Below are 27,743 nucleotides of genomic sequence, written 5' to 3'. Positions count from 1 at the left end.
TGCAAACAATTTGCTGGAGTTTATAGATGAGCTGGGGTAGAATGACGTTGGGTTTTTCCTAGCCAAAGCGTTTCAGCGTGCTCGTATTTTAGCATGTTTCCCAGTCCCAATCTGCTACACAAGTGGGTCTACGCTGTGCTCTTTGGGGATGGTGTGCTGTCAAGTGTGGCCTTTTCCAGGCCGTATTGGAAACTTGGAGATGTTGGGATGAAGCTGAGGTGCTGACCTTGCATGTGTGCTAGCTGGGAGCCTGAGACGGGTGGGAAGGCCCAGGGAGACACCGAGCCCTGTGCTGGGGCTGGAGGCTGTGCGTGCCCTGCCACGTGTGTGCGGTCGAGGAGCTCTTGGGTCCTCTGCAAGCGAGAAGCGGAGGTGTTCCCAGTTCCTGGCTGTAGCAGGGCGAACTGGGCTGAAGATGATGCTCAGGACTCTTTATCAGGGACTGTAATGATAGAACAAGGGGGAACGGTTTTAAACTGAAAGAGTGGAGATTTAGATGAGATATTGGGAAGAAATCCTTCCCTGTGGGGGCGGTGAGCCCCTGGCGCAGGGTGCCCCGAGAAGCTGTGGCTGCCCCATCCCTGGAGGTGGTCAAGGCCAGGTTGGACGGGGCTGGGAGCAACCTGGGCTGGGGGGAGGTGGCCCTGCCCAGGGCAGGGAGGTGGGACTGGATGATCTTTAAGGTCCTTCCCAACACTAACCATTCTGTGACTCTATGCTGATTGCTGTTCAGAGGCCAGACGCCACCGCGATGGGCTCTGTGGAAGGAATGATAAACATTGGCTCTTCCCAGTGCCTGTCAGGGAGGTTAACTGACTTTCCCACGGCCATGCAGTGAGTCAGTGTCGAGGCAGGATTAGCAGCTGGGCGTCCCTGGCCGCCAGCCCTGAACATGCGCTGCCGCCGGCTGCATAACCCAGAGGGAGCGTGGCCGTGGAGCTGCCGCAGCCTGCTCATCCCTGGGGGAGCAAGCCCTCAACCAGAGCTCCCTCCGCTCCCTGTCGCGGCTTGGGTGGAAATAGGTTGGTTGGAGCCACGGAGCCGGGGTCTTCCAGGGAGCTTTGTGGACACCTGAGTAACGAGGACAGAGACACGAGCCGGCAAGCTCGCTATAAGCCACGTGCTGGGGAATGGGCCCAGCCATGCTGTTAGGTGCCGGAGAAGTCCCGTAATCGTGACCCCAGGCTTTCTAAGTGCTGCTGCTCAGGGACTTGCTCGCTTTGAACTGCCTTGAGCTCTCTTAGGGTAAAAGCTGGAGGAGGACCAGGTATGAGAGTTTTACAGGCAGTAAAACCGCAGCGTGACGCTCATGTTGAAGGCAAGTCTGACCTCCCCCATGAAGGTATCTTCTATTACTCCCGTGGGCTCTCGGTTGCGTCCCCAAGGGTATAACCCACGGCATTTATGGGCCCTACAGCCAAGGGGACAGCCCCTTGCCGGTTCCCGGGACCGCGGCCCCTCCAGCCCTCGTGGGGCTGTGATCCACCTCTTCCCTTCAGCAGCGGCAGTGCAGAATTAATGTCGGGTCTGTAATTTAGCTCAGGACTGTTATGAGACACAATCTAGCTCTAAAGCCAAGGCCAAATAGTACTAGCATGGGGTCAAGTTCCTGAGGCACACTCTGCCTTTGGGACTAATTTGGGTGCTGAGTAGCCGGGCAGGTATTTACATGTTGCCTACAGAGACCTAGAGGTCTCTGGATCCTATTCTTCTCCCTCAGATCACCTAAAATGGTAAGAATTTTCAAGGGGGATTAAGGTTGTGATCTCTGGGGAGGGGAGTGGACATCTGGTAGGAGTCCCGTCCGTATTAATAGCCTCCGTTTAAATGTATGTTATCAAACGGGGCAGCTCCTAATCGGCCAAGAGACTGTGAACTCTGGTACCTAAGGGGGCTGCTGGTGACTTTGGGCTGCTCATCATGGCTTTCCACAGGCACACAGGTAAAGCGGAGGCGCTTCCAGGCGTTGTGGGAAAGTCCCTGTGTGTGTGATGCCCGGTAAACGGGGAGGAAGGTTTTGCTAACAGGCTCCTGCACCAGCAAAACAGCTCTTTTGAATGCCATCTGAAGCCTCAGCGCTCTGCAGCTGTAACTAATGATGGCAAATGGGTTTATAACCAGCGTGAGGGACTGGTGTGGGGAGCGCGGCGGTGGTGGCGGCCTCATCTGTTTAGTAAAACGCATTGGCTGGTAAGTGCTTTTGCACCCGCCGCTGTGGGAAGGCTGGCGCTCAGCCGTTATTTTGGGAAGAGTAGGTGAAAACACGGGAGGAGGACCTCCTCGCAGCAAGCTTGCTATGGCAGTGACCGCAGTGAGCCGGGGAGACCCGTAGCAGAGGGGACCCCGCAGAAGCCCAGCACGTGAACCCGGATGGTCTGCTCTGCTCTGGTGGGAAGTTTTGTGTTTACTCCCTCTTCTCTGGGTTTGCCTTGTGGACCAAATGTGCTGACCCTCACTGGTGATGGGGAACCAGTAGCTTTTCCTTCCCTTTAACGCTGACAGGAATCTCGAGAGCACGTTCTGCATGTCCCCCGTGGCATGTAGATGTGTTGTGCCTTCCCACTGCGACTAAACTACTCCAGCCCTCCGATTACTGACGATTGCAAGCTCTTTGGGATTTTTAAAAGCTTATCCGCCTCTTAGAAGCTAACCATGTCTGTGCGTGTGTCCATCATGTACTTACAGCCCTACATCACAACCTACAACGGCAGTGCTGTTGCATCTTTTGATGAGACGTAGCCCAAGGGGTGGACATGCCTGGGGAGGGGGTGTCCAGTTTGGGGCGCAGCTCCTGTGGGCATCAAACGGAGCTGTGGCACACCGGGAGCCAGGGGACAGTGGTGCCCGTGAGACTCTGTTGGGAACACAGAGCCTCTCCAAAACTGGGGAGGAGAGTGACAGCGTGCTGTTCAACTTCCCGCACAGCCTCCCGGGACAGGGCACAGCTGCGAGGCTTCTTGCACGGCATGTAAACTGCTTAGGATTTGCTTGTGTGACGCAGACATACGTTGTGCAAGGTATCTAATCTGGCTTCTGTGGTACCGTTTTTAAACAGCTCAAAGGTGTTTAAAAAGAGCAATCCATTCACTTATAAATGTAAGACGACATTTATTTTTTAACTTCAGCCCACGAGGCACGAGAGGATGCTGTAGCATCCTCTCATTACAATCCCAGCTCTATCTATCTTTTCTTTCTCATCTTCCCCAGGGAGGTGTTCTCCGGGGCAGGACCCACGGATTTGATGCTGTGCTGTAATAGAAAATGCTGCAGCATCTTCTGAGCAGATGCTGCGGTTGGAGCGCTGCCACCACCAAGTTACAGCGCACCATCCGCTCCCGCATCCTGGAGGGAGCCCAGCTCTCCGGGGAAGCTGCGGTGGGATGCAGGGGGGTACCGTAGTGCCCATCCCCGAGGGGGGGAATTCCTTGCCACAGGGGAAAGCCTCACGTTTGGCTCCTGGGCAACCTGGGCATGAGAAGAGCATCCAGCTACGGAGGTGGGGACGGATCCGTGCGTAGCAGGGAACATAAATGAGGAGTCTCAAAGGTCAAAGCTTAAGGCAGGCACAGGGCGAGTTAGCTACTGAGCAGGACTTTTTTTTTTTTTTTTTTGCTTTAGCTGATTGGGTTTGTTTTGAAAGGTTTCGTCTTCACTGCTTAAACTCTGCCAAAGTGCTCAGCCTTACCGTAGGCAGCGGTGCTGCGCACACGGGGAGCCGTGTTAGCCTTAGCCGGGCTCTGTATGAGGTGCAAAAGCAAACTCTGGGGGGGTGTTTGCAGGGCCGGAGCAGTGTGTTTTTTTTGTGTTTTTTTTTGGTTTTTTTTTTTTTTTTTAATAGCACATCCCTACTTCCCTGGGGAACCGTGAAGATTTAATAATGATTGGGATGTGCTCAGACGTGGTGGCAATAGGACCGTAGGGAATGTTTCTGGCAACCGCCTGAGGAACTTGGAGCCGTTCTTGTTCTAAATAAAGAAGCTTCCATTTTATCAACAGACTAATTTTTGAATTATGGTGTGCGAGACTCGCACGTGCCCCAGCCTGGCAATGGGAGAGCACAGCTCTCCCCTCCTCACTGCCAGCTCTCCCAGCAAAAACGACCAGCAAGTGATTTCTTCCTTTCCTTCTTGTCCGGGGCAGCGTGCCAGTGACCTTGAGGCGCAGTCCTGAGCGCCGCTTTGCATTTCGGATTAAGGGGACTCTTCTTTTAAGGCTATTCCCCAGTATTTATAGCAAACCACGCAACGCTGCAGAGAGAAAAGCTGAGAAGAGTCGCTCAGGTGACAGAGCAGGGGATGCCAGGTCCTGAGCTGAAAGGGGCAGGTGCAGCCCGTGCCTGGCGATACGGGGGCTGCGCGTACGCGGTCTGCTGAGGAAAACAAAACCCATGGAGAGTCAAAAAGCAATCGCTGTTTTCCTTCCGTATAGAGCGCGCTGCTGCATGTAGGGCACCTTCAGCTTCATCTGGTCTCCGAAGTGGCAGAATAGAGCGTGGGGTTGAAGTAGGGTTTCCCTGGTTGTTTTTTAGAGACCGCACTTCAAGTTCTTCCTTGGTGGTTTATCACATTTAAACATATTCCCCAGAGACATTAACACATATCCTGTGCTAAGTGCTTTGCTTATCAGCTGTGCTTCAGCTCCCTTTGCAGAGGGACTCGGTTTAATTTGTTGCGCAAACCGCTGTGATGCTGAGTTGTGGTCATGTGAACGGGGAGGAACCAGCCCAGGGGCCATGGGAGAGAGGAACCCACAGGAGAGGCACAGCGTTGTTGTTAATGCGATGGCTTTTGTGGGGTGGCACTTCTTAGGTCTGCACTCTCCTTTCCATCCTAAAGCTTGCCACGCTGCAGGGCTCAGGCACAGCCCTGACTGTCACCACTAGCTGGGACAGCCCTGTGACTGCTCCGCAGCATGAGTTGAGGTGCGTGGAGGCTGGTGGAGCCCAGATATCTGTGATCTTTCTCTGAAAGACGGAAGGTATGGCCGTCCAAGGGCTGCAGGTCTGTTTTGGCAAAACAGGAGATGCTCCTTGGGGACAAGTGGCTAACTGGCACCTCTGTGGTCAGGTAAATGTTAGGGTTGAATTCCAGTAGGTCTTCGTGCCAAATACCCTGATACTCGAGAAGGCCACTGGTCTGGCCAGCTGCCCTCGTGCTGTAGCCAAATCCATCGGGGAGCTACATTTAGACAGCACCCCGCCAGGGCTGGTGGGAGGGGGACACCTTGCTTAAAGGGGGGTTAGCTGCTGGAAGTATTGCTGGATTTTTTTCTTGAGCTCTTATTTTTATTGAGGGTCCTCTAGGCTATTTAAGGATGGTCACGTCCTGCACTTACCCCTCTCCCCAGCAGCCTGCGCGCTCTCTTCTCACCTGCTTCTCTCCACCAGCAGAACGTCCTCTGGGCATGGGCATCAGCCTGGGCCAGGGAATAGTTGCAATCTTTCCATGCTTTTCCTCTGTTTCCTAAAACCTGTCCTGTGGCCCCAGAGTCAAGCTGAAATGGGGTTTGGATCAGCGCACGTCCTCAGGGTACGCGATTCTCCCGGGGTTAAACGGGAGACGCTTGGCCGGGCTGTGGGCTCAGAGACACTGCAGTCTGGTACAAAGGTACAGCCAAAGAAACTGTGCTCAAACACCTTCTAAGCTAAAACACCCGCATGTACCGCTGTCGTTTTAAGCGCACCGCTGAGAAATGAAGCGCAACAGTAGAGCGCTTAGGGTTTCGGTGGTTGGTCTGATGAGTGCTTACTCTGAGCACCCAGTTTTGCGTTGCTGTGCCACGGCTGTACCACTGGTGTGAATCCCCACTGTGTGCTCAACAGCTGCTGCACAGCTCGCATGGGGAAGCCGTGCAGCGCGCCTGAAAATAAAGGCTCCGAGGAAGAGCGAGGAGGAGTCACGGTTTTTCCACGTACCCAGTGTGTCCTTAGTTTCATGAATCTCCTATTTTCCAGACAGCAAAAACTTCTGGAAAGTTAAGCGGTGGGGGTGTGGTCCAGCTGAGGGGTGAACAGGTTATTAAGGAGATAAACATCTCCAAACCCATGGCCGGGAGCCAACCAGGCTCTAGATGATGTGTACATACTTTTTTACGGAGCACAACGAAATACCTGTTCTGCCTACCTTCGAGGAGAGGAGAGGAGACTGGGCTGCTTAGGGGAGCAGCAGTGAGAGGCTGAATGTTTGTTCTCCAGAGCAGCAGAGCTCCGAAATCTCCACGGACGTTTGCTCCGCTCTGGGAAAATAACCCGGTGGTCTCCGCACACCCACTGCTGGCGTGGGGTCCTGGCAGATTTTGGGGCTCTTGTGCACCAGCCCCAGGGTGGGCTGCTCCTGCGGGAGGGTTGTAGGGGACGGTCCGGCTGGGGTGGGCTCCCAGCATGGCACGGGTGAGCAGGGACCAGCAGCAGGCAGCACGTTTGCTGGGACGACGTGGTCAGTGCATCTTCATTGCTGGCGAGGGGGTAGAGGTGCTTCTCCCGCGTCTAGATCCAGGGGGATACTGCCAAGGGCAGAAAGCTCCTGGAACGGCTGGAGGCAAATTCATGCCCTCGCCTGTGCGTGAGAGGGGCTTTTTGGTCCGTGGGATGGCACAAGGTCGGCAGAAGCTGGCACGTCTGCAGGTGCAGCCCAGCTCCTGGGGCCCCGGGCCCGCTGTTAATTGTCTGTGGAGCTGCAAAGCTGCTGCGGTAAACGTGTGTCTCCCGTTAGCGCATGATGCATTACATGGGAACACAGCGTCGCGTTACTCCCTGAGCCATATGTTCACGATTACGTGTTCTGGTTGAAAGCAGCCCTAAACCTGAGATCAGGAACGTTTCGATACCATTTGCCCTGGACTCTGGGCAACTGCGTTTCTTCTAAATTAAACTCCCTTGCTTGATAAAGCTCTGCAGAGCTGGCGGCGGCTCGCATAGTTTCCACGTTCCCCAGCTGTTTATTTGTTTCACTTACTTGAACCGGTACAAACACAACCCTTGGCATAGTTGTCAGCAGGACATGGCCGTCTTCTGACCTTGGCAAAGCGGTGTTTCCAGACTTCGGTCCCCATGGAGTGCAATTCCTGCCAGCTCAGCTTCCAGCCTGCTTCTGTGTAGGTTTTAGGGGAAGGGGAAGGGTGTGAACCTGGTCCCCACCTCTGCTGCAGCCTCCCTGCGCAGTGCTCCTCTCCAGGACCATCATGTCTTGCTTTCTGGAAGAGAAACGCTCCAACTTGTTCCATCCTGAAGTTATCAAAAGAGTGACAGAGAGGATGCGGTGAGTGAGGCTGCATCTTGAGTGCTGTCTTCAGTTTTGGGCCCCTCACCACAAGGAGGACATTGAGGGGCCGGAGCGTGTCCAGAGAAGGGCAATGGAGCTGGTGAGGGGTCTGGAGCACATGTCTTATGAGGAGCGGCTGAGGGGCCTGGGGGTGTTCAGCCTGGAGAAAAGGAGGCTCAGGAGAGACCACCTGGCTCTCCTTCTTTTTCCTGCCCAAGTGAAATGATTTGTAAATATTTGCAATATTTTCAAAATATTGCAGAGGAGGGCAACAAAACTGACGAGGGGTCTGGAGCACATGTCTTATGAGGAGCGGCTGAGGGAACTGGGGATGTTCAGCCTGGAGAAGAGGAGGCTGAGGGGAGACCTTCTCGCTCTCCACAACTATCTGAGAGGAGGGTGCAGAGAGGTGGGGGTCGACCTGTTCTGTCAAGTCACAGGTGATAGAACAAGAGGAAATGGCTTCAAGTTGCACCAGGGAAAGTTTAGATTGGATATTAGGAAGAATTTCTTTACTGAAAGGGTCATCAGGCATTGGAACGCGTTACCCAGGGCAGTGGTGGAGTCCCCATCCCTGGAGGGATTTAAGGGCCGTGTAGGTATAGTGCTGAGGGACATGGTGCAGCGGTGGGCTTGGCAGTGTTAGGGTAACGATTGGACTAGATGATCTTACAGGGCTTTTCCAATCTGGGAGATTCTGTGATTCTGTCACTCTTGGATTTTAAAATCTGCAAAGTAACAGCGTGAATCCCGTCTCCTGTGTCCTGTTCTGGTTCCTCCTTGGCTTGCAGGTGGTACTGGAGAAAATCAGCTCCTGATTTTCCCAGGGCCCACAGCATCTTCTGCTGCCACCCATCTGGCAGTCTCCTGAGCCCAGAGACGAAGCAGGAGAAGAGCTCTGAAATAATGGCAAAATGTTCATTTGCAGGCAGGCACCTCCTTGGGCTTTGCACCCGGCTGCATCGGGGCTGCTTGCGGTGTGCTGCCGACGCACGTTACTCCCAGGGAAAAATTGGGTTGGAAAAGGAGATGGTGAAGGCAGGAGCCACCCCTCACTTCTTGCTGCGGTGCCTGGGCTTGAGGGGCAGGACCGTGCCCTGCTCAGGACCCGTTGGGTTTGATGTGCCAGGTGAACTTGCACTGCTGCCCCTCACGAAGGTGGCAGCAGCCGTCCCTCGGCCCCGGGGTCCCCCCTGCCAGCGTGGGGACTTCTCGTGCTGACAGGTTGGGCCACGCAGTCGATGGTAAATCTAGAGTTACTGGGGTGGGCGGGTGTCCAGGAAAAAGTGGTGTAAACAGGTCCTCGTGCCATAACAACACGGCCATCCTATCTGCGCAGCATCCCGCAGCCACAGGTGAGCCCCGTGGGGTCCTACTGACCCAGCCAGGAACGACGTGTCCTCTCTGCACCCCAAAAATGCAAAGCCCTTATCCAGTTTATAAAGGTTCTGTGCTGGGGCTTGGAGCAGCACGGCTGTAACGGGCGGCCGTTACGCTGCTGAGCTCTGCCGGGAGCAAGCAGCAAAGCAGCCCCTCAGTTCTGGGGCTCGGTGGGGTGGTCGGAGGTGAGGCCATGCGATGGAGGTGCTAAGGGCCTCCTCCACCTCGCAGCAGGAAGCAGCAGCGATTTGTATTGCTGGACGGCATCCTTCTCCTTTTCCTCCTCTGCGTTGGTGCTACAGCTCTACCGGGAAAAGAATAATTAGATCTCCTCTTGGCATCCTCTGTTGCCAGACATCTCTCCCGTCCGGCTGCTGATGGCGCGGAAAGTTCAAAGCTGTGTCCTGGGTTGTTGTCTGTAGAGGGGAGATGGGGGTCGGTGGTACCGGGGGCTGTGGGGGCAGAGATGGAACCGGTGTCTGGGTCTGCATGGACCCGTGTCGCCCTGCCCGAGCTCTCGCAGGGGTGTTGATGGCCTCCTCTGGGGCTGCGTGTTGGGGAGATGGAAGGAGCCATTGGCAGAGGTGGTGCGGGAGGCTGAGAGCGGGTGTGCAGGCGGGGGACGCGTGCCTGGGGACAAAGTGTGAGCGTGCACCTCCGGCCAAAGCAGAAAATCCTGTCAAGAGCCCCCACCCCTGCTGATGTGCTGGTTCCCTGGCCAAGGTGGAATTTCACGCCTTGGCAGAGCCCTGCCGGCATGAACCGAAGAAATTTCTTTACATGTAGGGAGATCTTTCCTTGCTTTTTTTCCCTCATGACTTTATATGTGAAAAAAAAAACGGTGAAAAGAGGCAGCTGGAAGCTGCACAACTATCCGGCACAAAAGGCCTGGGAGGGCTGGAGCTGGCCGCGGGCTCAGGCTGGAAACTGGTGCGCTCTGCTTGTGGTTGGCGGCCATTTCTGTGCACAAATGACGCGGAGCCTCCGCCAGGGCCTGGCTGTAATGAACGGAGTGGCCCTCAGTCAGTGATTAGGTATCGGCACGCTCGCTTGATGGGAAATACATAAATAAAGCAGTCCAGTAGCCTTCCTGTTAAGAAGGTGAGGGGGAAGGGCTGGTGTGGGACGCTGCTCTCATGAGCTCGTGGCGGGTCAGGTCCCGGAGCGGTGCGGTTTCGTGCTTGGCCAGAGCCCATCCTGCCTCTCTGCAGGCAGAAATCTAGTGTCCGCATCTGGGATGGCTATTAAGGGAACTACAAATATTTGTGATACTAATGCATTGCTCACGCGAAGCGTGGTGGCGAGCAGAGGGCTTCCGCAGCACGGCCAGGAGTGGCCTGAGTGGCCTTACTCTGTAGCCCGCGTTTTTCTGAGAGTTTGTGGCATTTTGCTGCGTCCCCATGGCAGTTTGGGACCCGGGAGGGGACATCCAAGCTGCCTCCTGTATGAGTTTTGTGACTGCTGGGAGCAAACCCCGGTTGTCTGCTGCACCCCACTTCCCCGAGCGTGGTGGGGTGTTAGCTGAACCCACACCCTGAAGGCAACGCTGGAGGCAAATGTTTTATAAACCCTTGAGCTGCCTGATAGAAAAACTGCCTTAACAGTGCTGGCATGGACACTGCTTTCTCTACCAACAAGCCCTGGAGGAGCGTGACACCACCCTGTGCTCGTTGTGGAGCCACCTTCCTGATGTTCTGGATTTGCATAGACCCAAGAAGTTGGAGCAGTTATCAGGGCTGTAACTCGGTCCTCTTTCCTCTCGCAGGGCCCGGCAGTTACACCGTGGGCACCATGTCGGAGCGCTTTGACTGCCACTACTGCCGCGATGCGCTCCAAGGAAAGAAGTACGTGCAGAAGGAGGGCCGCCACTGCTGCGTCAAGTGCTTCGAGAAGTTCTGCGCCAACACCTGCACCGAGTGCAAGAAACCCATCGGAGCCGACTCCAAGGTGAGCACCGAGCGGTTAAATGGGTGATGAGAAGAGGGGCAGATGCTGATAACCCTCTCGCTTGTTTTCCTGGCTCTGGTCTGTTTAGGAGTTTCTATGTGAAAAACAAGTTCTCTTGCGAGTCCTCTGGCTGATGGGCCATGTGCTCCTCGGGCAAGGAGCCAGGGGCTCAGGGGAGTGCCATGGGCTGCTTTTGCACGGGAGCTGATTTCAGGATCTAGATTCAGCCATGTGAACGGCTGCAAATGCCGAATTGTCCCGAAGAGAGCACTGCAGGTAACCCAGCCTGCACGGGACTCGCAGAGAACTCCTCTCCTGGGCAAAGCGCTTAGGAAGAACCCAGGGTCTGATTTTTGTCATTGTGGCAAATGTTTATTGGTTGGTGTTTATGGCAATAATAACGCACACCTGAACCAGAGGGAACATCACAACCGAAGCAGCCCACGCTTGCAGAACTTCAAATCTCTAAGCTGTTGGTTTGAAGCACCTGCTGCTACCCCGAAAGCCCAAAGTGAATGTGATGGTGTCAGTGAGTTGGGTTAAATGTCCTTCCCTTAACCGCTTGCAGCTGAGCTGCACCTCCGAACGCAGACACACTTAGGAACTAAGGAGTCTGTCCTTCTCTGCCGAGGCGGCTCCCAGTACATCGGCTTTAGAGCTGCTCAGCAAGAGAGAAGGGCTTATTGCTCACCCCATTTCTGTTCGTTCCAGGAGCTGCACTTCAAGAACCGTTACTGGCACGACAACTGCTTCCGCTGCTTCAAGTGCTACACGTCCCTGGTCAACGAGCCCTTCATGCTAAGGGAGAACAACAAGGTTTGGTGTAGCAACTGCACTGCCACGGAGGATGCTCCCAGGTGTAAGGGCTGCTTCAAGCCTATTATTGCAGGTACTGGTGCCAGTGAAAGGGGCGCAACGGCCACGTTCTGCTCTAGGGCAAAGCCACAGCGGTTCGTGGTCATGTGGCTGCAGTTAGGGGTATGGACACCATAGCGGAAGGCTGGAGCACCACCAAATGGCGCAAGTTTTGACTGTTGCTCTCGCCTGTCCATTTTATTCAAGGGTTGGAAGGCTGCTTTGCAGTTCACCCTCACGTGGATAGCTCACCCTAGCAGGTACCCTTCCACCATCTCTACCAAAAGCTTTGCTCTGTGACTCAAGGTCCTCTTCTCAGGAAGGCTCAGGCACTGCTCTGACAAATATTTTAAGAAAATCTAGAACGCCCTGGCTAAAGTGAGACAGAGAAATTAACAGCTCAGCCCTTGCCCAGGTTACAAGCGAAGTGCTGGGCAAAGGAAGGGACAGGTTTTGCCTACAGGCGTGTGACACTGCCCAGGGTGGGGAGTTTGTCACAAGCCTGAAATTCCACCTAACAAGTTACTTCTGTCTGTTGCAGGAGACCAAAACGTTGAGTACAAGAAGATGGTCTGGCACAAGGACTGTTTCACTTGCAGCCAGTGCAAGCAAGTGATTGGATCCGGGAGCTTCTTCCCCAAGGGCGACGACTTCTACTGTGTCTCCTGCCACGAGCATAAGTTTGCCAAGACCTGTGCTAAATGCAAGAACGTAAGTCCTTCCAGCTGCCAGAACTAGCCCTCGCCTGTCTTTTGGAAACTGGGAGAGTTAACCAGCAGACAGGTCATGCTGGAGCTGTACCAATGCTTATGATCTTTCCTTGAGATATGGATTACTCCTTGGTGGTGTAATAATGGGAGAGAGCTACTGGTTATTGCACAGGACAGCATCTGAGGAGGGGCTGTAGGGTTATCCGACAGCAACGCTGCTGAAACCAAGCAAGCACCGGCCTTGCGCTTGCTTTGGGGAGGGTTTAAGCTCTCTAGTAGATATTGTGGATTCAAGCAGTAAAACAATGTTTTATAAAACAGCTGCTTTAAAGCTCTTGCAACTGATTAATGTAGAATTGCAGAGTCACTGCAGGTAAAATAAACTAATATGAAAGCTCCAGGCGTGCAGGATTCCAGGCTAGAGGAACTCAAGTGTGTGCGCTGCACTACTTGATTTTAATTTTTGACAAAAACTTCAAAGACATCTTCTCTGTGACAAAGCCCTCCTACCCCCCACCCCATGCCTGCGTCGCCTCTCTTCCTCCCTCACGATTCTAAAGCATACCTCTGCTCTTTGCCTCCTACAGCCCATCACTTCTGGAGGCCTCACTTACCAGGAGCAGCCTTGGCATTCCGAGTGTTTCATTTGCTCCAACTGCAAGAAGCAACTGGGCGGGAAGCGCTTCACAGCTGTAGAGGATCAGTTTTACTGCGTTGAATGCTACAAGGAGTGCGTTGCCAAGAAGTGTGCCGGCTGCAAGAATCCTATTACAGGTATGTTGGATTAAATGCAGCTCGAAGGGCGGTGGGTGCAGCGATCCCCAAAGACACGCAGCTCAGAGGGTGCTAACACAGAAGCAGGTCTCGTATCCCACGCCCAATCCGAGCAATTTACATGTGAGCTAATTATCTTACTGGATGGAGCTCTTCACCCTTTGCATGGCTCAAATCCTCTGTCCTTCAAAACTTCCCCAACTAGAACAGTTCCCACCTATATCTTAGTCTGGGAACCTCAAGTCTAAAAAGAGCAGTGGTTCATTGCCCCGAAGTGACATTTGCTTCGCTTCTGATGTATTTCACATGTCACAGTTACTGCGTCAGACAGCTCAGCCCTGAAATGGGGGCACGATCCTGCCAGTCCCATGAGACTCGCGTTCCCTACTGCATTTTAGAGCACGGATCTGAGCCCGTAACAGCCAGGTAGGGCATTTGGCTCCAACCTGTCCTTGCTCTACAGCTTGAACTTTCCTTCAGCTTGTTTTCCTAGAGAAAGGATCCAAGGGGAAAAGCTTACTGCAGAGCCCAACCACACCAGCCTTATGCTCAGCTGCCTGTTTATCTAAGAGCAGTAATCAAAGTGGTTCAGTTGCAATTTTGGCCAGTATTTTAGGCACGCAGATATGGTCTGCAAGACTACAGCAGCACAGGAGGCAGTAAGAATGGGATCTGCTGTTTGGTGGGCTGCCCCAGCCGAGGGAAAAGCTACTATCGCCGTCCTATAATTGTTTTCTCTCCTAGCAGGATTTGGAAGAGGAACCAGTGTGGTTAACTACGAAGATGAATCCTGGCATGATTATTGTTTCAAGTGCACAAAGTGTGCCCGCGGTCTGGCCAACAAGCGCTTTGTTTGCCATAACGGAAAAATTTACTGTGCTGAGTGTCCCAAACGACTGTAAGGAGCGAACAGCAACTGCTGTAAAATGGATTTTAGAGCCCTGCTTTCCAAAACAGTCCCGGTAAAGGAGCAGGTTTTTGCATGTTAAGAATTTTAAATTTTTTCCATTTTAGTATAAAAACTAAAGTAGCCTCAACATACTGGGTTTGACTTTTGAAGCTCCTGCAGTACAAAAGCATGTAGCCTTGCAAAAATTTAACTTTGCTTCCAAGTAACTCTTAGCGTAAAGGCTTGAAACGCCATTAGATTTGCATTAGAGATTCACATACTACACAATCTGCGTGTGGCTTAAAACTAAAACAAAGCTAGTTTTAAACTTGTCTGGTATACATTTAAGCTTGGCACTTAAGTGAAATAGGTTTGACAAGGCATGCACCTCGGAAATGGAGATGCAAAGATTGCACCTGGGAACAGAGCGATCCATCATTATGCTTTTATAATTACAGGTACATTACATACATCACACATCATTAATAGCAGCACAATAATAAATACTTTTAGCTTACCCCATCACACCAAATTGCAGCAAGCGTATGGAATGGCTTCATCTTACATATAACAATGTTTTGGCAGTACGATTTAGCTTTAGTTAAGTTTCCATAAACTTGTTTTAGTCTTGATTGCCGCATGGTTTGCCCCAAAGTTTTGCTCATCAGCTTTTTTTACATCATCATTTAAATGAGGCTGTCTATTAATCCATTAACAAGAAGTAAATCTTTCAACTACAACAAAATGCACACGCATTTAGAAGTGCCTTAAAAATAGCTCAGACAATGATAGCTCTCCTATCATGTCAGTGTATGTTTTATGATTTAATAAAACTGAGACTAGTGCCTGCCTGGAGTCCTGCAGTCTGGAAAATTGTTGGTTTTTGATTGACACCTCTTAGAGCTCAGCTACTGAGATCAAGTCTGATATGCTGAGACTGGCAAAGTGGAGTCACCTGTTCCATATCACACCCTTCGATATCTGAGGATCAAAGCAACAATTTCCATAAACTGATTTTTTTTAATATATAACTGATGCTGGACCATCCAAGAACAGCCTGTGTGAAAAAGCCCTTTGGTGAACACGTGCAGCCACTGTCCGTACACAGATCCACCACTACCCTTCAGCAACCTGAATGCTGGTTTAAGTTGTTGGTTTTTTTTTGTTTTTTTTTTTCACAGCAATAGTTAATACCATACAGAAATATTTATCGACTGGATGCTGCTCCAGTCATTCACAAACACCTACCAGATACAAAGAACCCTCGCAAGAAAAACAAAAGGCAGCATCTTGCTGTCGTCTTGACAGTCACTGCTCCCCGGTGGCCATGGAACACCGCCAGACCCACCGTTAGAACATAAAGATGCTGGTGCTACGTGTAAAAGGCAAAGGCTCACAGTGAAAAAAGCAAGTTAAAGAATTCAACAGTTATGAACACGTCATCAGCACATACAGACACAGCCAGGTCTGAAGGTGTTAGTACAAACACCTTCCCAACCACACAAATGCAACTGCCAGAGAAGCCGCTAGTTTGGGGAATCTGCGGTGTGGAGTAGTTAGAGCAGTGCCAGCGTGCAGGGCTGCATGGCAAGGGGTTGGCGTCTCCTGGTAAGGTAAATGTTTAGCATTACAGAAATAAAGCATTGTTCAACTGCAAAGTTTATTTAACAGTGTGCACATATTTACATAGAGCTGTAACAGATCATTCAACAAATAGTATCAGCACAGAAAAAATATCGGCATCTTTTTCGTTAGAATGATTGTCTCTGCCAGAATGAAACAACTATCATACAAAAATACATTTTTCCTTTTACCTAAGGCACTGCTCTAAAGTCTAAAACAGTTCTACCGTATTCTGAATAGCAAACAGCGAGAGTAAGAAGGCTGAGGGTTTCCTATCGTAACTGCGATGTCGAGGAAAGAACAGGTTTAGTTCCAGCAAAAACAATTTGCATTTAACCACTGAACGCACGGCTGCCATTTGGATGATTCAGTTGAATTGAAGTATCAGCCAATGGTTTAGAGCAGGATTCGAGACAGTTATTCTTTACAGTGATCACTTAGCCAGTATATCTGTTATAGGAGACTTAAGACTGCATTATTACTTTACTTTTAGTAGCAATTTTCAGAAGATGCTTAGTTAATCTCTTCATGCTGTAAAAAGCAGGCTAATTTAGGTTAAATAGATTACTTAATGCAGGCTTTAGGGGAAGGGAAATATATATGCAGCTTGCAGCCACTGTTATAAAGCGAGAACAGGAACGCTTAGAATAATTAACATGAACAAAACATGACTTCAGTGGTCTAATACTGTTATGTACACAATAAAATAATACTTCCATGAGTGTAGATAAATTTAAATAAGTAATTCAAAAGGAAAACATTTTTAAAAGCATGACATGTTAAACTGCACTACGACAAACATATCTAGGTACTCAACATTTCTGTAACATATTAGTGCATACGCTGTAACATGTTTTGATGTTTGCCAATAGATTAAAACATATTAGTGATGGTACAATACTGCATTTTGAAACCACTAATATTTTCACATTAGAAAATAAGGAATTTTTCTTCTCAATTTGGAATTGAAGATATTCAATTTTACGGTTTTTAAATAGCACATGAACCAACAAGTAACAGCGCTGTTCTAGAACATTACAAAGGGAGTTCAGCTTTAATGAACACTGAATGAGTCTTTTATTTCATCAAGTGCCATTTTTAGGAACATGCAAAACCTGGCCAGTAGCTTACTGGGGAGCCTCCAGTGGCACAGTGCTGTACATGATACTGATATGAAAATAATAATAAAAAAAGACTCAAACTGGTTACTGTAAAGTCTGTAAAAGGGAAGCAAGTGATATTTGAACAAGGAAATCTTATCTAACAATCAGCTAAATGAATGGAACAGGAACATCAGCACAATAGTTTCCCTGAAATGTTTCAAGGTGCAAATCTAGAAGTTTGTCATCCCTCCCCTGGTGGTTATTTTTTTTTTTTTGCAAACTTGAAGATGGATAAAGGTAAACAAGCAGCTTTTCAAAACAAGGCCTTCGGTACTTGATAAAACTGGATTACTGAAGTGCAATCAGATTATTTCCAGGTCTCTAGTGTTCACAGTTCTGTCCAAAGAGCAAAGAGAAGAAAACATTTAACCATCATAACTGCATATATTCCACATACATCTATCATCACTGTCAGAGTCTACATCCAGGGAGCGAGCACAGAACTACTCAGTTACTTATGGTCCAAAATTTTTATATACGAATGTTAGTTTTCAAAGATACGCAGATAATTCTTACACCATATTATGTTCTAAACAACACTTTCTTCACTAAAAAGTTGACGGTTTTGATCAGAACAAAATGCAATCAGCAGTATCACATTGTTTCCCACGGCCTCAAGGACAGTGTCAATAAGGCTATGCCCACAGGACTAAAATTCATAAGACGCAGAGTGACAGAGGAGACTCAGGAAACAGTTCAGTCTAGGAAAGTGCTACACTTTAATCAAAAAAAGTGCTACACATGACTTAAAGAAAATGTGGATAGCAAGTCTTGTTTTTTCCACTACCGTTCATTTCAACTGTTCACGCAGTCATTTATCTCACGGAAGGAGATCTCCTGCTGTGAGTATGTCCATTTGGGGTTTAGCTCCAACACTAGAGAAGTCTAGTTTTACGTAAACCAGCTTACTGAAGCCTCTCTGACACGCTACGCTGTACTGCATCAGGGTTTGGCTTCTCAAGTACATGCAGCTTCAGACAAAGCAGTGCTTCTTTCAGAATATTGGGTGTGCAGCTTTATTACTCCTCCCAAAACGTAACACAACCATCTGCAGAATTTAAGGTTGGTGTTACCCCCCTAAGTGAAGTGAAAGACTATTCATCAGCAAGTAGAGAGGACAGCTAATATCTTGCTTGAAGAGACCTTGCGAGACCCTGCAGACCAGCATCAAAAAGTTACAGAACATGCCTAGGAGTGGAAAGGTCTTGTCTGTAGAGTTACATCAGACACCTTTTAAACTGTTAGTATCTTCAAAAGTAACATGTGCCATTTAAGACATCTCAGAAGAAGCCTAAAAATACAACACATGAACTTGAGTGCTGGTAGGAGATACAGGAGCTTCACAGAGGCCCAGTTGTGTCTTTGGAAGAGCGTTAACGTCAGGCCTTGGCTCCTGTCTAGAGCAAATCCCTAAAGAGGCATCAGTTGGTGATTCCTTTTGACAGAATGCAAGTTACAAGCACTAAAGGAAGAGCTTTCCCTCCAGTCTACACATTGGAAAAAGTGCCTTGAAAGTAAGAAGTTGAACTTAAGGCAAAAGAGAGTAAAATGCAAGGAAGTTAATTACCTAGCCAGAGGAAGAGAGAGATAGGGAAATCAGCTTGGATTACCTGATGAAGCATCTATAGGTTTGGTCAATGAATTCACTGCACCATCTTCCTCAAAAACCAATTTGGGACTAGAAGGTATTGTAGCAGCATCATTCAAGTTTTGATTACAGTTACCAGCAGAGATGCTGTCCGAGCTCAGTTTGGTTGACTTGGAATGTACTCCAACGTCAATAAACTCCTCAAAATTCCATGAACCAGATTTTCCATTAAGATTCTGAGTAAGTCCGATTGTACAATCAGCTTCGTTAACACCCAGCTTCACTGAGTCACCGATAACCATTTCTTTTGCAGGATGGCTGGAAAAAATGAATGGATACTTGTATTAGAATTTCTGGATGTTTAACCTTTAGATTCATTACAGGAGAGCCAATTAGCAGTCTGCATACTTTGCAAAGCACTGAATATCCTGAAGGGTGTTCCCAGACAAGCTACTCCAGCTGCCACGTGGGATCTCCCCTCCAAGAGCTAATGGGGAAGAACGACTCACCAACACACACTCACTTTTTACTATACTAATAGCTCTCAGGTAAGATCTGGCTCCAGAAATTTGATATAAGAAAGCAACAAGTTTAAAGCCCTGCACCATTAAAACCCTATTTTAGTAGCGTGCATTTTTCCTTTTTTCTCCAGTTAAGGCTTCTAAAACACAACACAGCCTCACAAGACTAGCAATACTTAAAACAGATTCAAATTCTAAACCCAAATCAGTGACCAATTTTCATTCATTCTTAAGAAAATCATGAAAAAGTTTTTATATTCATTCCATCACTGGAGAAGTAAAATGCATTTATCATCACTTTTAAAAAAAAGTTCACAATGTCATTTCTAAATCATTAGCATTTAGATGAGCAAAAGAGAACAAGCATCAGAGGACAGATTTTCCAGTAGTAGATGGAAATGCTTTATGTTCAAAAAGATAAAATTTGAAATAATAATAAAAAAATTCCATTAACGGAGGTTTTTGCATTGTATCTGGTGTTTCAGCACAACTGAAACTGTTCTAGAGCTTTCTGTAGCCTATTCTTCCTTTTCAGTGTTGCCCCCCTCGCTCTTGTTTAACATTTTGTTAATGAAAAGAACCGCCAGCCATTTCAAGGGAAAAGATTTCAAGCCAACGTTGTTCTTTCTGAGTAACACTGCCGCATTGCTGGCTACGTGTCTCACTTCTTAGCAAAGCCAGTACTGTTAACATGGTGCCATCTAAACAAACAATTATCCTGAACTAACTGCCTCCGCGTGAAGCAGTAAACCGACAGCATGCACACGCCACATGCCTGCGGCATGCCAGAGGAATCCCACAAAGCTGAAATCCCACAAAGCTAGCAGGGTGCAAAATTTGATGCAACACTACACACAGCACTAAATTTAGTTTAAACATAGAGGGATTTCTCGTGTGACAGGTAACTGCTCTGACCGTAAAACAGCCCCCTACACAGACTCACCTGGAATCTTTTAACTCAGTAACAAGTAGAGACCCCTCATCACTTTTCAAATCACCTCCATTCATAAATACTTCGCTGGCCTTCAACTCTGACACATCTTGTTCCTCAGAGTCTGTAGGGATCAAGCCATGCGCAGTCTCTGAACAACCCTCTGCCTCCCCCTTGACTTCCTGGGGTAAGTCAACGCCATTTAGCTTTCCTGAAAGTCGGGGGAAAAAAGGAAAGAAAAAAAAAGGAGGGAAAAGGAAAAAAAAGCTTCAGTAACAGAATTGCTATTCTAAATGAATAAAATACAATTGCCAAAATGACCTTTCCTAGCCAAAACTCGAGGCACTTGGCTTCAATAGATTCATTTCTTTGTAAACAAGCTGCCTATAACAACATGAAATTTGTTTTCCATCTTTAAAAATACACTTGTAAAATGAAAGCATGCTGCCTGGATTTCACTCTCAAATCATTTTTGCATTTAATCATTTTGACTGTCTCCTGCGGTATGGAAGAGGCAACGATAAACTCTCTGTTCAAGCAGAGAGCCTCCCTGGCATTTCTGGGACTTGTGTCTCAGACCACCACAATGTTATTAAGTGACTGACATTTTAAACCATGCTTAAACATCACTGAGACACTGACTGCCACTTAGACCTGACTCATCAAGTTTCCTTACCTGGTTGATCAGTCTTCTCAAGACCCAGCTCTTCCTCCTCTTCAATATCCTCCCCCTCCATGGCCTCAGAGGCAGACTTCCCTTCATTCTGCAACTGAATTGCCGGAGTGTTACTCAGAATAGCTCGCTACCATATAGTGTTTCACAAACAGTTCAATCACAGCTCCCATGCAGGACTATTCTGTGGCCAGCCGCGAGGCCACACTAGTCCAGAGGCTAACACGCAATCAGGTCACCCAGCAACACACGCTCTGCTGAGCCAGAGCCTGTAAAGGAACATGTGGGACCCACTTCCATCTTCGGCCGATGAACTATTCCCGAGTTTCCCTTTCCCCTCATTTCTCCAAGGTGTGTGGTAAATATTTACTGATTTTCAGCTATATGAAGACCTGGGTTTTTGAATGTTCAGAGAAGAACAACTACTCCTCAAGATAATATGCAAAATTTACCACAGCCCTTATGTCACCGCATTAACAAAAATACATCCAGTTTACTGTAGCAATCCAAAGGGCATCCAAGATTTACTTTAAAGCAAACAAAAGAAGCCAGGAATTTTCATTTTCTGAGGAAAAATAGCCCCAGCAGAATGCCTAGTTATTAAAAAAGCGCCATTGCTAACCAGTGCTTTTTTTAACCAATCTGCAAATAATAATACCAGATCACATTGTTTCTATACGCCTTGAACAAAAACACAGCAAAGACTTCCGGTGAGAACAAGCAAAGCAGAAGAATGCGTGCAATGGGAAGCTACTGAAAGTTATTCTGGTGCACCAGAACTTTGCACTTCATGTGGAAAGCAGTTTGTGCGAGGACAGCAGAGGAAGAGAGGATACCAGGCACAGCCTTCTCTGGGAAGGGCCAATTCTGTCATTACACAGATCCAAACAGTACCTTGGATTCATTTTGATCCGATTTTCGTGTTCTTTTCATTATTTCTTCAATTCTCTGTTAAAACAGGGAAAATATTTGCAACGACATACAAAGCTTTATATTTCAGCATTCTGGTTTAAATTTTCATCAGTTATACTATATTTTCCTATTTAATAAATTTACTACTTTTTTCACCATTTTTAAAGCTCACAAGCCAGAGTTGGCTTTTTTAAAAGAACACACTACTATTTAGATGCGTCTGAGACCGTTCGTCTGTTCAGTTTAACATCTCAACCACTATTTTAGGCTGAGAAACTTCTCTGCTTTCAAAACAGCATACCTTTCTTCTTTCCAGCCTTTCCTGCATGTTTTGCTGCATAATTCTCTCTCTTTCCAGCCTCTGTCTTTCAGCCTCTTCTTGAGCTTTTGCTTCGGCTTCTTCTCTCTGAAAATAAAACAAAAAGCAGAGAGCACCCAGTGCATAACTCATTCCCAAGAGCCAAAATCAGGGCCGTTACAGAAATTCGGGTTCAACACCGACAGGAACATCAGACAATCGCTATTTAATATTACCATACATTGTAGCTAAACACAGCTACTGACATGAAATATATAGTACTATGGCATTCAGAAACTGATCTGAAAAGAAAAATTATGTGTGTGGCTATATTGTGATTATGCAAGTGTTCTGGATGATGTTGAGCTACTCAGGGTTCAAACTATACTTCAGGTTTAAGATTTGTCTAGGAAGGATAATTTAATAAAGTAACAAGACAGCAATTAAACTCTAAGTGTGGCAAGATTAATATTAAAATCTTGGCAGTCAGGTATTACTACAAAGATACTTGGTGCTGAGCATCTTCCATTCCTTCTACACTGGAAAATCTTTTCCAGTATGACTGGAAAGAAGATAGAAGCCTAGTTAACACTTTGAATAATTTTTATAAACTTAAACAAGCTTTTAAAAGAAGTGTTCAGACACATGTCAATACTATCCATAAGATACAGCTCTTCAAGCACAAAGAAGTTCATTGTAAAATTGCTCTAATTTTCAAAATTAGCGTCATTTAAAGAAAGTCCACTTTCTGCAAAACAGCTCCCTTCAGTTACAAGGATGCCTTTGTACAGGTACACAGATATTAGCTGTGGAAGACTACTTAGCAACCGGAAAAGCAGACTTCGAAACACTACCAATCTTTCTTTTACAGGAATCAGAGCAAGCCAGATGACTTTCCAGACAGACCACCTCCTCGTAATCTGTAGCAGTAAGCTGGTAAAGTGGGCTCAGTACAAATATTTTACATATGCAAAATAGCATCACAGATGGCTAAGAAAGAAATCCTGCTTCTGCCCCACACTTGAATTTATCAACTGTTGAAAAAAATAAATAAATTAAAAAAAAAAAAATCACATAGACTAGGGCAAGGGAAGGCCTTCAAGACATTCTCAAATCCATCTCAGACAGGATGAACTCTGCTTTACATCATTCCTGGTAGGTTTGTCAAAAAACGCTCTCTGAAAGAAAATCAAAGTTAACCCCCTCGAAAACATGCCAGCAGCTTGTATGAGGACCACGGTTGGTGCCTACAGATAAGCGGACCTGGTGTTGAAGCTCTGCAAGTTTTTCCTGCTCTTCCTGTTCTCGGCGCATCCTCTCCTCTTCAGCTTGTCTTTGTTGCTCTTCATAAGCCAGTCTCTTTTCTTCCTCCTGTTTGCGAAGCTCCTCCTCCTGTCGTGCTTTATCCTCAATTGCTCTCTTGGCCATTTCTTCTTCTCTGATTCTAGTGTTTCCAAGATACAGATTACCAACTGGGTATTTATTTCTTTAAAAGTGTGCATGCACATGAGACAGAATAGGAAAGCAAGAAAGTTCTAAGTTATCCAATCACAGAATAACTGTGTAAAGATAATTTCTGGTGTGGATTGACAGATGCCACCATCCAGACCCATCAAAGGAAAAAGCAGAGTAACTAACTAAAAGAAACTATCTATGAGTACATTAATGTTCTTTGCTGATTAAGTCAAGGCCAAGGCAGGTTGCTGCAATAATGGAATGTTTGATTGAGAACTGGATTAAGTCACAACTATTTAATACATACCACCTGCATCCACAATGTGAATGAAGTTTTCAATCACTGTCAAACATAAATTTAGTTGAATTTGCTAAAAGACTTTCTTCTGTAGTCTAAATTCCAGATATAGTGGAGGTGTACAGTCAAATCATGCAGACGTACACAACAGATCTGATGACATCATATTTCTGATAAAACATCTGTAGCAGACTACATGCAAGTTTATGACACCTTTATACCGATGAGTGGAAAACAGACAAAATCTAATGTTCTGTAATGTTCACAGAAGCAGAGACAGGTGAGCCCTGATCAAGAATAAAGTTAGTTATTTTTAACAACTTCTATGCAGTGAACCAAATGTACACCGATTTATCACTTCGAACTACTTGGCTGCAAAATTTCTGATGCAGATTTAGAATCCCTAACGTGAGATTTAATGTAGCATCAAACCACTCCCTGAGTTCATCAAAGGAAAGTTCAATAGAGAGAAGCTGACTATTGTCAAGGCAACAAAAATACAAGTGGTGTAAAAAGCACATCCTAGTTTTGAAATAAACACACCAGTGGTGACTGGAAGGAAGAAGCAGCAGTGATTTGCACAGGGACCACACATTACATATATACCAAGATGCAGGTTAATGATATACACAGCAAACTGTCCCATCTAGTGCCTGTCTCTCTGCTTCAGGAACTGCATTAAGATTTACAGGATCTTAAATTAATGCTCCAGAAACACATACAGCTTAAGTACCCACTCCAACCACACCCCACCACTGAAAGCATCCCTTCCTTCTCCCGAATTGTTACCTTTCCTCTTCTTGTCTCTGAATTCTTTCTTGGTCTTCACGCTCTCTTTGCTCCCGAGCTAGACGTCGTTTCTCTGCCAAGATTTTAGCAGCTTCTTCAGCTGTGGTGGTCCCTGCTACTGTTTTGCTACCTGATTCTGCAAAGGTTAAAAGAAACTGCTGTTAAAAAGTGCCAGTAACTTAAAATTAAGACAAATGTTCTCACTGCGAGATAAGATTTTTCTTCCAGCCAACTGATCCACTATCTTTTCAACCCGTGCTCATCACTCAGCAGGTACACCCTGTATCTAAAGGCCCACAAGAGCCAAAGGGCAGTCCCGAAGAGAGGCAGAACTACAGTATCTCACTGAGACTTGAAATAATAGCAACTCATTTCAACTACACTGATCCAGCCATATTCAGGATGATACAGTTAAAGATATTCTCCAATTACCATAGTACTTAGAAATATATTTCTAAAAAGACACCTTTATTCTATAACACTTAAAGACACAAAAGAAAACTGAAAAAATACTGCTTTAGGAAATACACTTCCTTCTAATAAAACTGAACACACATGACCCTAAAGAGGAAATACAAATTTTTTTTGATTTCTCTTGTTTCATAACATTAACGCCTTTATATTTATAGAGTATCTTAGGGTGCAAATAATCACCACGTTATCTGGCCCTGAAGGCACATATTAATGACTTCAGTAATACCATATTTCTACACATTTTAGCAATAAATCATTTTCCAGTCTTCACGGAGATGAGAACAGCTCCACCCACCAGGTTAGCAGATGTTTGTACCGTCCTACAGTTTACGTTTCTTCACATCCTGCCTGGTGTTATGGTCAGAGGTATTACAAATTACATATTGTAATTTTTATACATATTTATTATGATTTATGTAAATTATAAATTAACATTAGGAAAAAAAACACCCTTGCCATCCAGTTGCTCTCAATATATATTGAAAGAACTCTGATTTTTATCACTTACTCCCACTCTCTAGAAATATTACTGTTTGAATGTGGCTAAAGAACTGATCATCTGAATATTCAGAGAATTAGCTCTTGGTGTCACTTAGAGCAACAGCATCATAATGTAGGTGAGCACCTGCCTTTCTTCTTTTTAATATTTCAAAAAGCAGCACATATATGTTTGCTTAACATTCATAAAACCTTCAAGGCAAGGTAATTTTAATGAACAATGACATCAGGGTTTCATCAGTTATTTTGCTTCTGACCTAAAGACAAATCATTCAAAATGCAATGCCATCATCAGGAACTTTAATACCTGAAAAGCTGCTTAAGCCCTGTGGACACATAACCACTACCTGCAGCTGTAGGGGATAATTACACAAAGTACACCCATAGCAGCTGAATTGCAGCAGTCTTTTGTACATAAAAATTGTTCTTGCAGTCCAAAGAACAGCGTTCCAACACATGTAGTGGTCACAGAGAAGTTTACTAAAATTTAGATTTATCCGGTGCTGAAAACACAGCACCTCCCCAGGACACACATTGCTTCTGATTTGGGCAAAAATACATTCACGTCGGTACAAACAAGAATCAGCCGCGACACTTCCAAATTGGAACTCAGTCAAAAGGGGTTCTCCTCCTGCTCATCTCTGAGCAGGAAAGATCAGTCCTTTGCAGCTGTAAGAACCATCAGCAAGATCTGCCCACTTGAGACTAGCATGTACTAAGTGCTTTTCTTCCTATATTCTGCAACTTTTTTTTTAATTTAATGATAAGGTGGGAGGTTTCATTTACTGTTGCCAGTATACAATCATGAAGAAATCAAATTGCCTCTTTTCTCCTCTACCACTTGAGTGTCTTGCCACTTCTTACAGCAGAGGTCATCTTCTATTATGCACTTGTACAGCACCCAATGCAGCAGTGCTATTTTTACACTACTGGAACTTCAGTCGTATCAAAATTGGTTGACATTTAATGTCAGGGTTAACCTATTTCCCCCCCTCAAAATTGAGCCTAAATAAGACAACTTAATCCTCAGCATGAAGGCTGAAGGTTTTAGGCTTTTAGGTTATAGGTTTTAGGGTTATAGCATCATAACAATAGCTTGAAATATGATGAATATCCGGTATCAAAACAAAAAAATTAGAAAATTACGTCATAACGACTCAGAACACAGCAGATATAGAAAGAACAAGGGGCATAAAAACCAAAAGAGTGTAGGAGACCTCAAGTGTATGGGGGACCTTCCCATTGCATTTTCACTTTTGAAGCTTTACTCATGTTTTTCATATGGTTACTTCCATAGTGCTTTCATCTCCATGCAGCCCTTGTACAGTCTACTTCCATAGGGCAGGACATGGGACTTGCCAACGCAATTGCTAAGATGCCTTAAGAAGATTCTTCCAGCATTTTACACTCTGCTCCATTTTCTGTGCACTCCCACTGTCATTCCTGATAAGAACTGTCTTTTTCTCAAAGGACCTTTTTTGTGATGGAAGGGTAAAGAGGGAAACAGGCAAGAGAAATGTCTCAGAACAATTGTAAAATGCATCTACAGGACTGAGAGCTGATCTGTTGGCCTTACTTAATTCTAGGCTGTGGTTTAAGAGCAAAGAGGCACAATTAAGATGCTTGCAGCCATTAGGAAAACAGACTGCCTTTAGGCAGTTCCTCTTCAGCAATATTTGGTTGCCAACTGAGTAGGAAGGATGCAGAATATCTGCAACTTGTGAAAAGGTGGAAGTTGAACCTCCTCCTTTTCTCCCATTTATCTACCTTTTTTTTTTTTTTTTTCAGAAGATAGAGAAGAATATTACACAGATCTGCTATGTGAGGAGAGCTGATGTCAGTTCCTTACTGGACTGTTATTTTCCAGTTTGACAGCAAGAACACAAACATGCTTGTGTTGCAGTATTAGTTGGATGGAGGGAAGACTCCAACACATTTCAAAGCAAGTTATTTATCACATTCCAAAGCCTTCACTACCCAGATAGAAAAAAGCGAGGCTCCATGATAGTTTATTACCTATCATCATGCATAAGGTGAGAGCTCATGAAGGAGCATTTCTTATGCTTTAAGTTGAAACAAGCCTTTTAACTCTCAGAGAAGCTGCGAAAGGCTGCTGCCAGAAATGACAACTGCTCCAAGTCACTGAAAAATAGAAAGTGTTTTACTGCAGAACAGCATATTTTAGTAGGAAGACACAAAAAACAAGACAAAGACTTGATTGCTGACTGTCAGCAAGGGGCAATCAAGTTTAGTTTGAAGAAGAGATGGTACGACGATACAAGCACACAAAGCTGAAATTAGGCTGAACCTACAAGACCTAGAGACCGATTTGCCACATGCCATTCATTGGTGTGCTCTGACTTCAGAAGCTGTCTGGAACATGGTATTGCACCAACCCACAGGGTGAACTGCCTACACAGACACATAAAATGAAAATGGCAAGCAACTTTTTCTTTTTAAGAACAAAGATTTTGCCTCGCTTAGCAATATTGCAGTGACCCAAAACATTCAAAGAGATAAATGAAATCATCTCTAAGTTGAAGAACAAGCCCACTATTTCCTTATCTTGTATGTGTCAAAGAAAAAGAGCTTCAGGCAGCCCCTGTATGAATCACTACAAAGATGACTAGCTTGGAGATTAGCCATAAAATAAAATGGAAACAGATAAACTGGGTTAATACAGTTCCAGAAGTCAGTGTGGAGTGG

At 46.5% G+C, this 27,743-nt stretch overlaps 2 protein-coding genes across 8 annotated transcripts in view; one reads left to right on the top strand and one right to left on the bottom strand.

The window, feature by feature from the left end:
* FHL1 (four and a half LIM domains 1) overlaps positions 1-14,146 on the top strand; it is a 33,393-nt gene extending 19,247 nt beyond the window's left edge. The window contains exons 1-6 of one of the 3 annotated variants that reach the window (XM_082488062.1): positions 1,808-1,942; positions 10,405-10,586; positions 11,298-11,475; positions 11,983-12,152; positions 12,739-12,925; positions 13,673-14,146. In XM_082488062.1, coding sequence (XP_082344188.1) covers positions 1,921-1,942; positions 10,405-10,586; positions 11,298-11,475; positions 11,983-12,152; positions 12,739-12,925; positions 13,673-13,827 — 894 coding nt within the window. In that variant the 5' untranslated portion in view covers positions 1,808-1,920 and the 3' untranslated portion in view covers positions 13,828-14,146. Of the gene's footprint in view, positions 1-1,807; positions 1,943-10,404; positions 10,587-11,297; positions 11,476-11,982; positions 12,153-12,738; positions 12,926-13,669 lie in introns of those variants that run through there. The other 2 variants (XM_082488061.1, XM_082488063.1) reach the window with 2 other exon arrangements.
* Positions 14,147-14,284: 138 nt separating this feature from the next.
* Positions 14,285-27,743, bottom strand: part of MAP7D3 (MAP7 domain containing 3) — a 48,201-nt gene continuing 34,742 nt past the window's right edge. For 2 of the 5 annotated variants that reach the window (XM_082488056.1, XM_082488058.1), the window contains exons 14-20: positions 24,066-24,201; positions 22,787-22,967; positions 21,527-21,631; positions 21,208-21,261; positions 20,317-20,410; positions 19,653-19,851; positions 17,056-18,506 (exon numbers count right to left, since the gene is read on the bottom strand). In XM_082488056.1, coding sequence (XP_082344182.1) covers positions 18,197-18,506; positions 19,653-19,851; positions 20,317-20,410; positions 21,208-21,261; positions 21,527-21,631; positions 22,787-22,967; positions 24,066-24,201 — 1,079 coding nt within the window. In that variant the 3' untranslated portion in view covers positions 17,056-18,196. Of the gene's footprint in view, positions 16,937-17,055; positions 18,507-19,652; positions 19,852-20,316; positions 20,411-21,207; positions 21,262-21,526; positions 21,632-22,786; positions 22,968-24,065; positions 24,202-27,743 lie in introns of those variants that run through there. The other 3 variants (XM_082488059.1, XM_082488060.1, XM_082488057.1) reach the window with 2 other exon arrangements.

Source organism: Vanellus vanellus, assembly GCF_965231255.1.
Source record: "Vanellus vanellus genome assembly, chromosome: 10".
Classification (NCBI taxonomy): domain Eukaryota; kingdom Metazoa; phylum Chordata; class Aves; order Charadriiformes; family Charadriidae; genus Vanellus; species Vanellus vanellus.
Note: the sequence above shows the minus strand (reverse complement) of the source record. Positions and strands in the feature narration are given on the sequence as shown.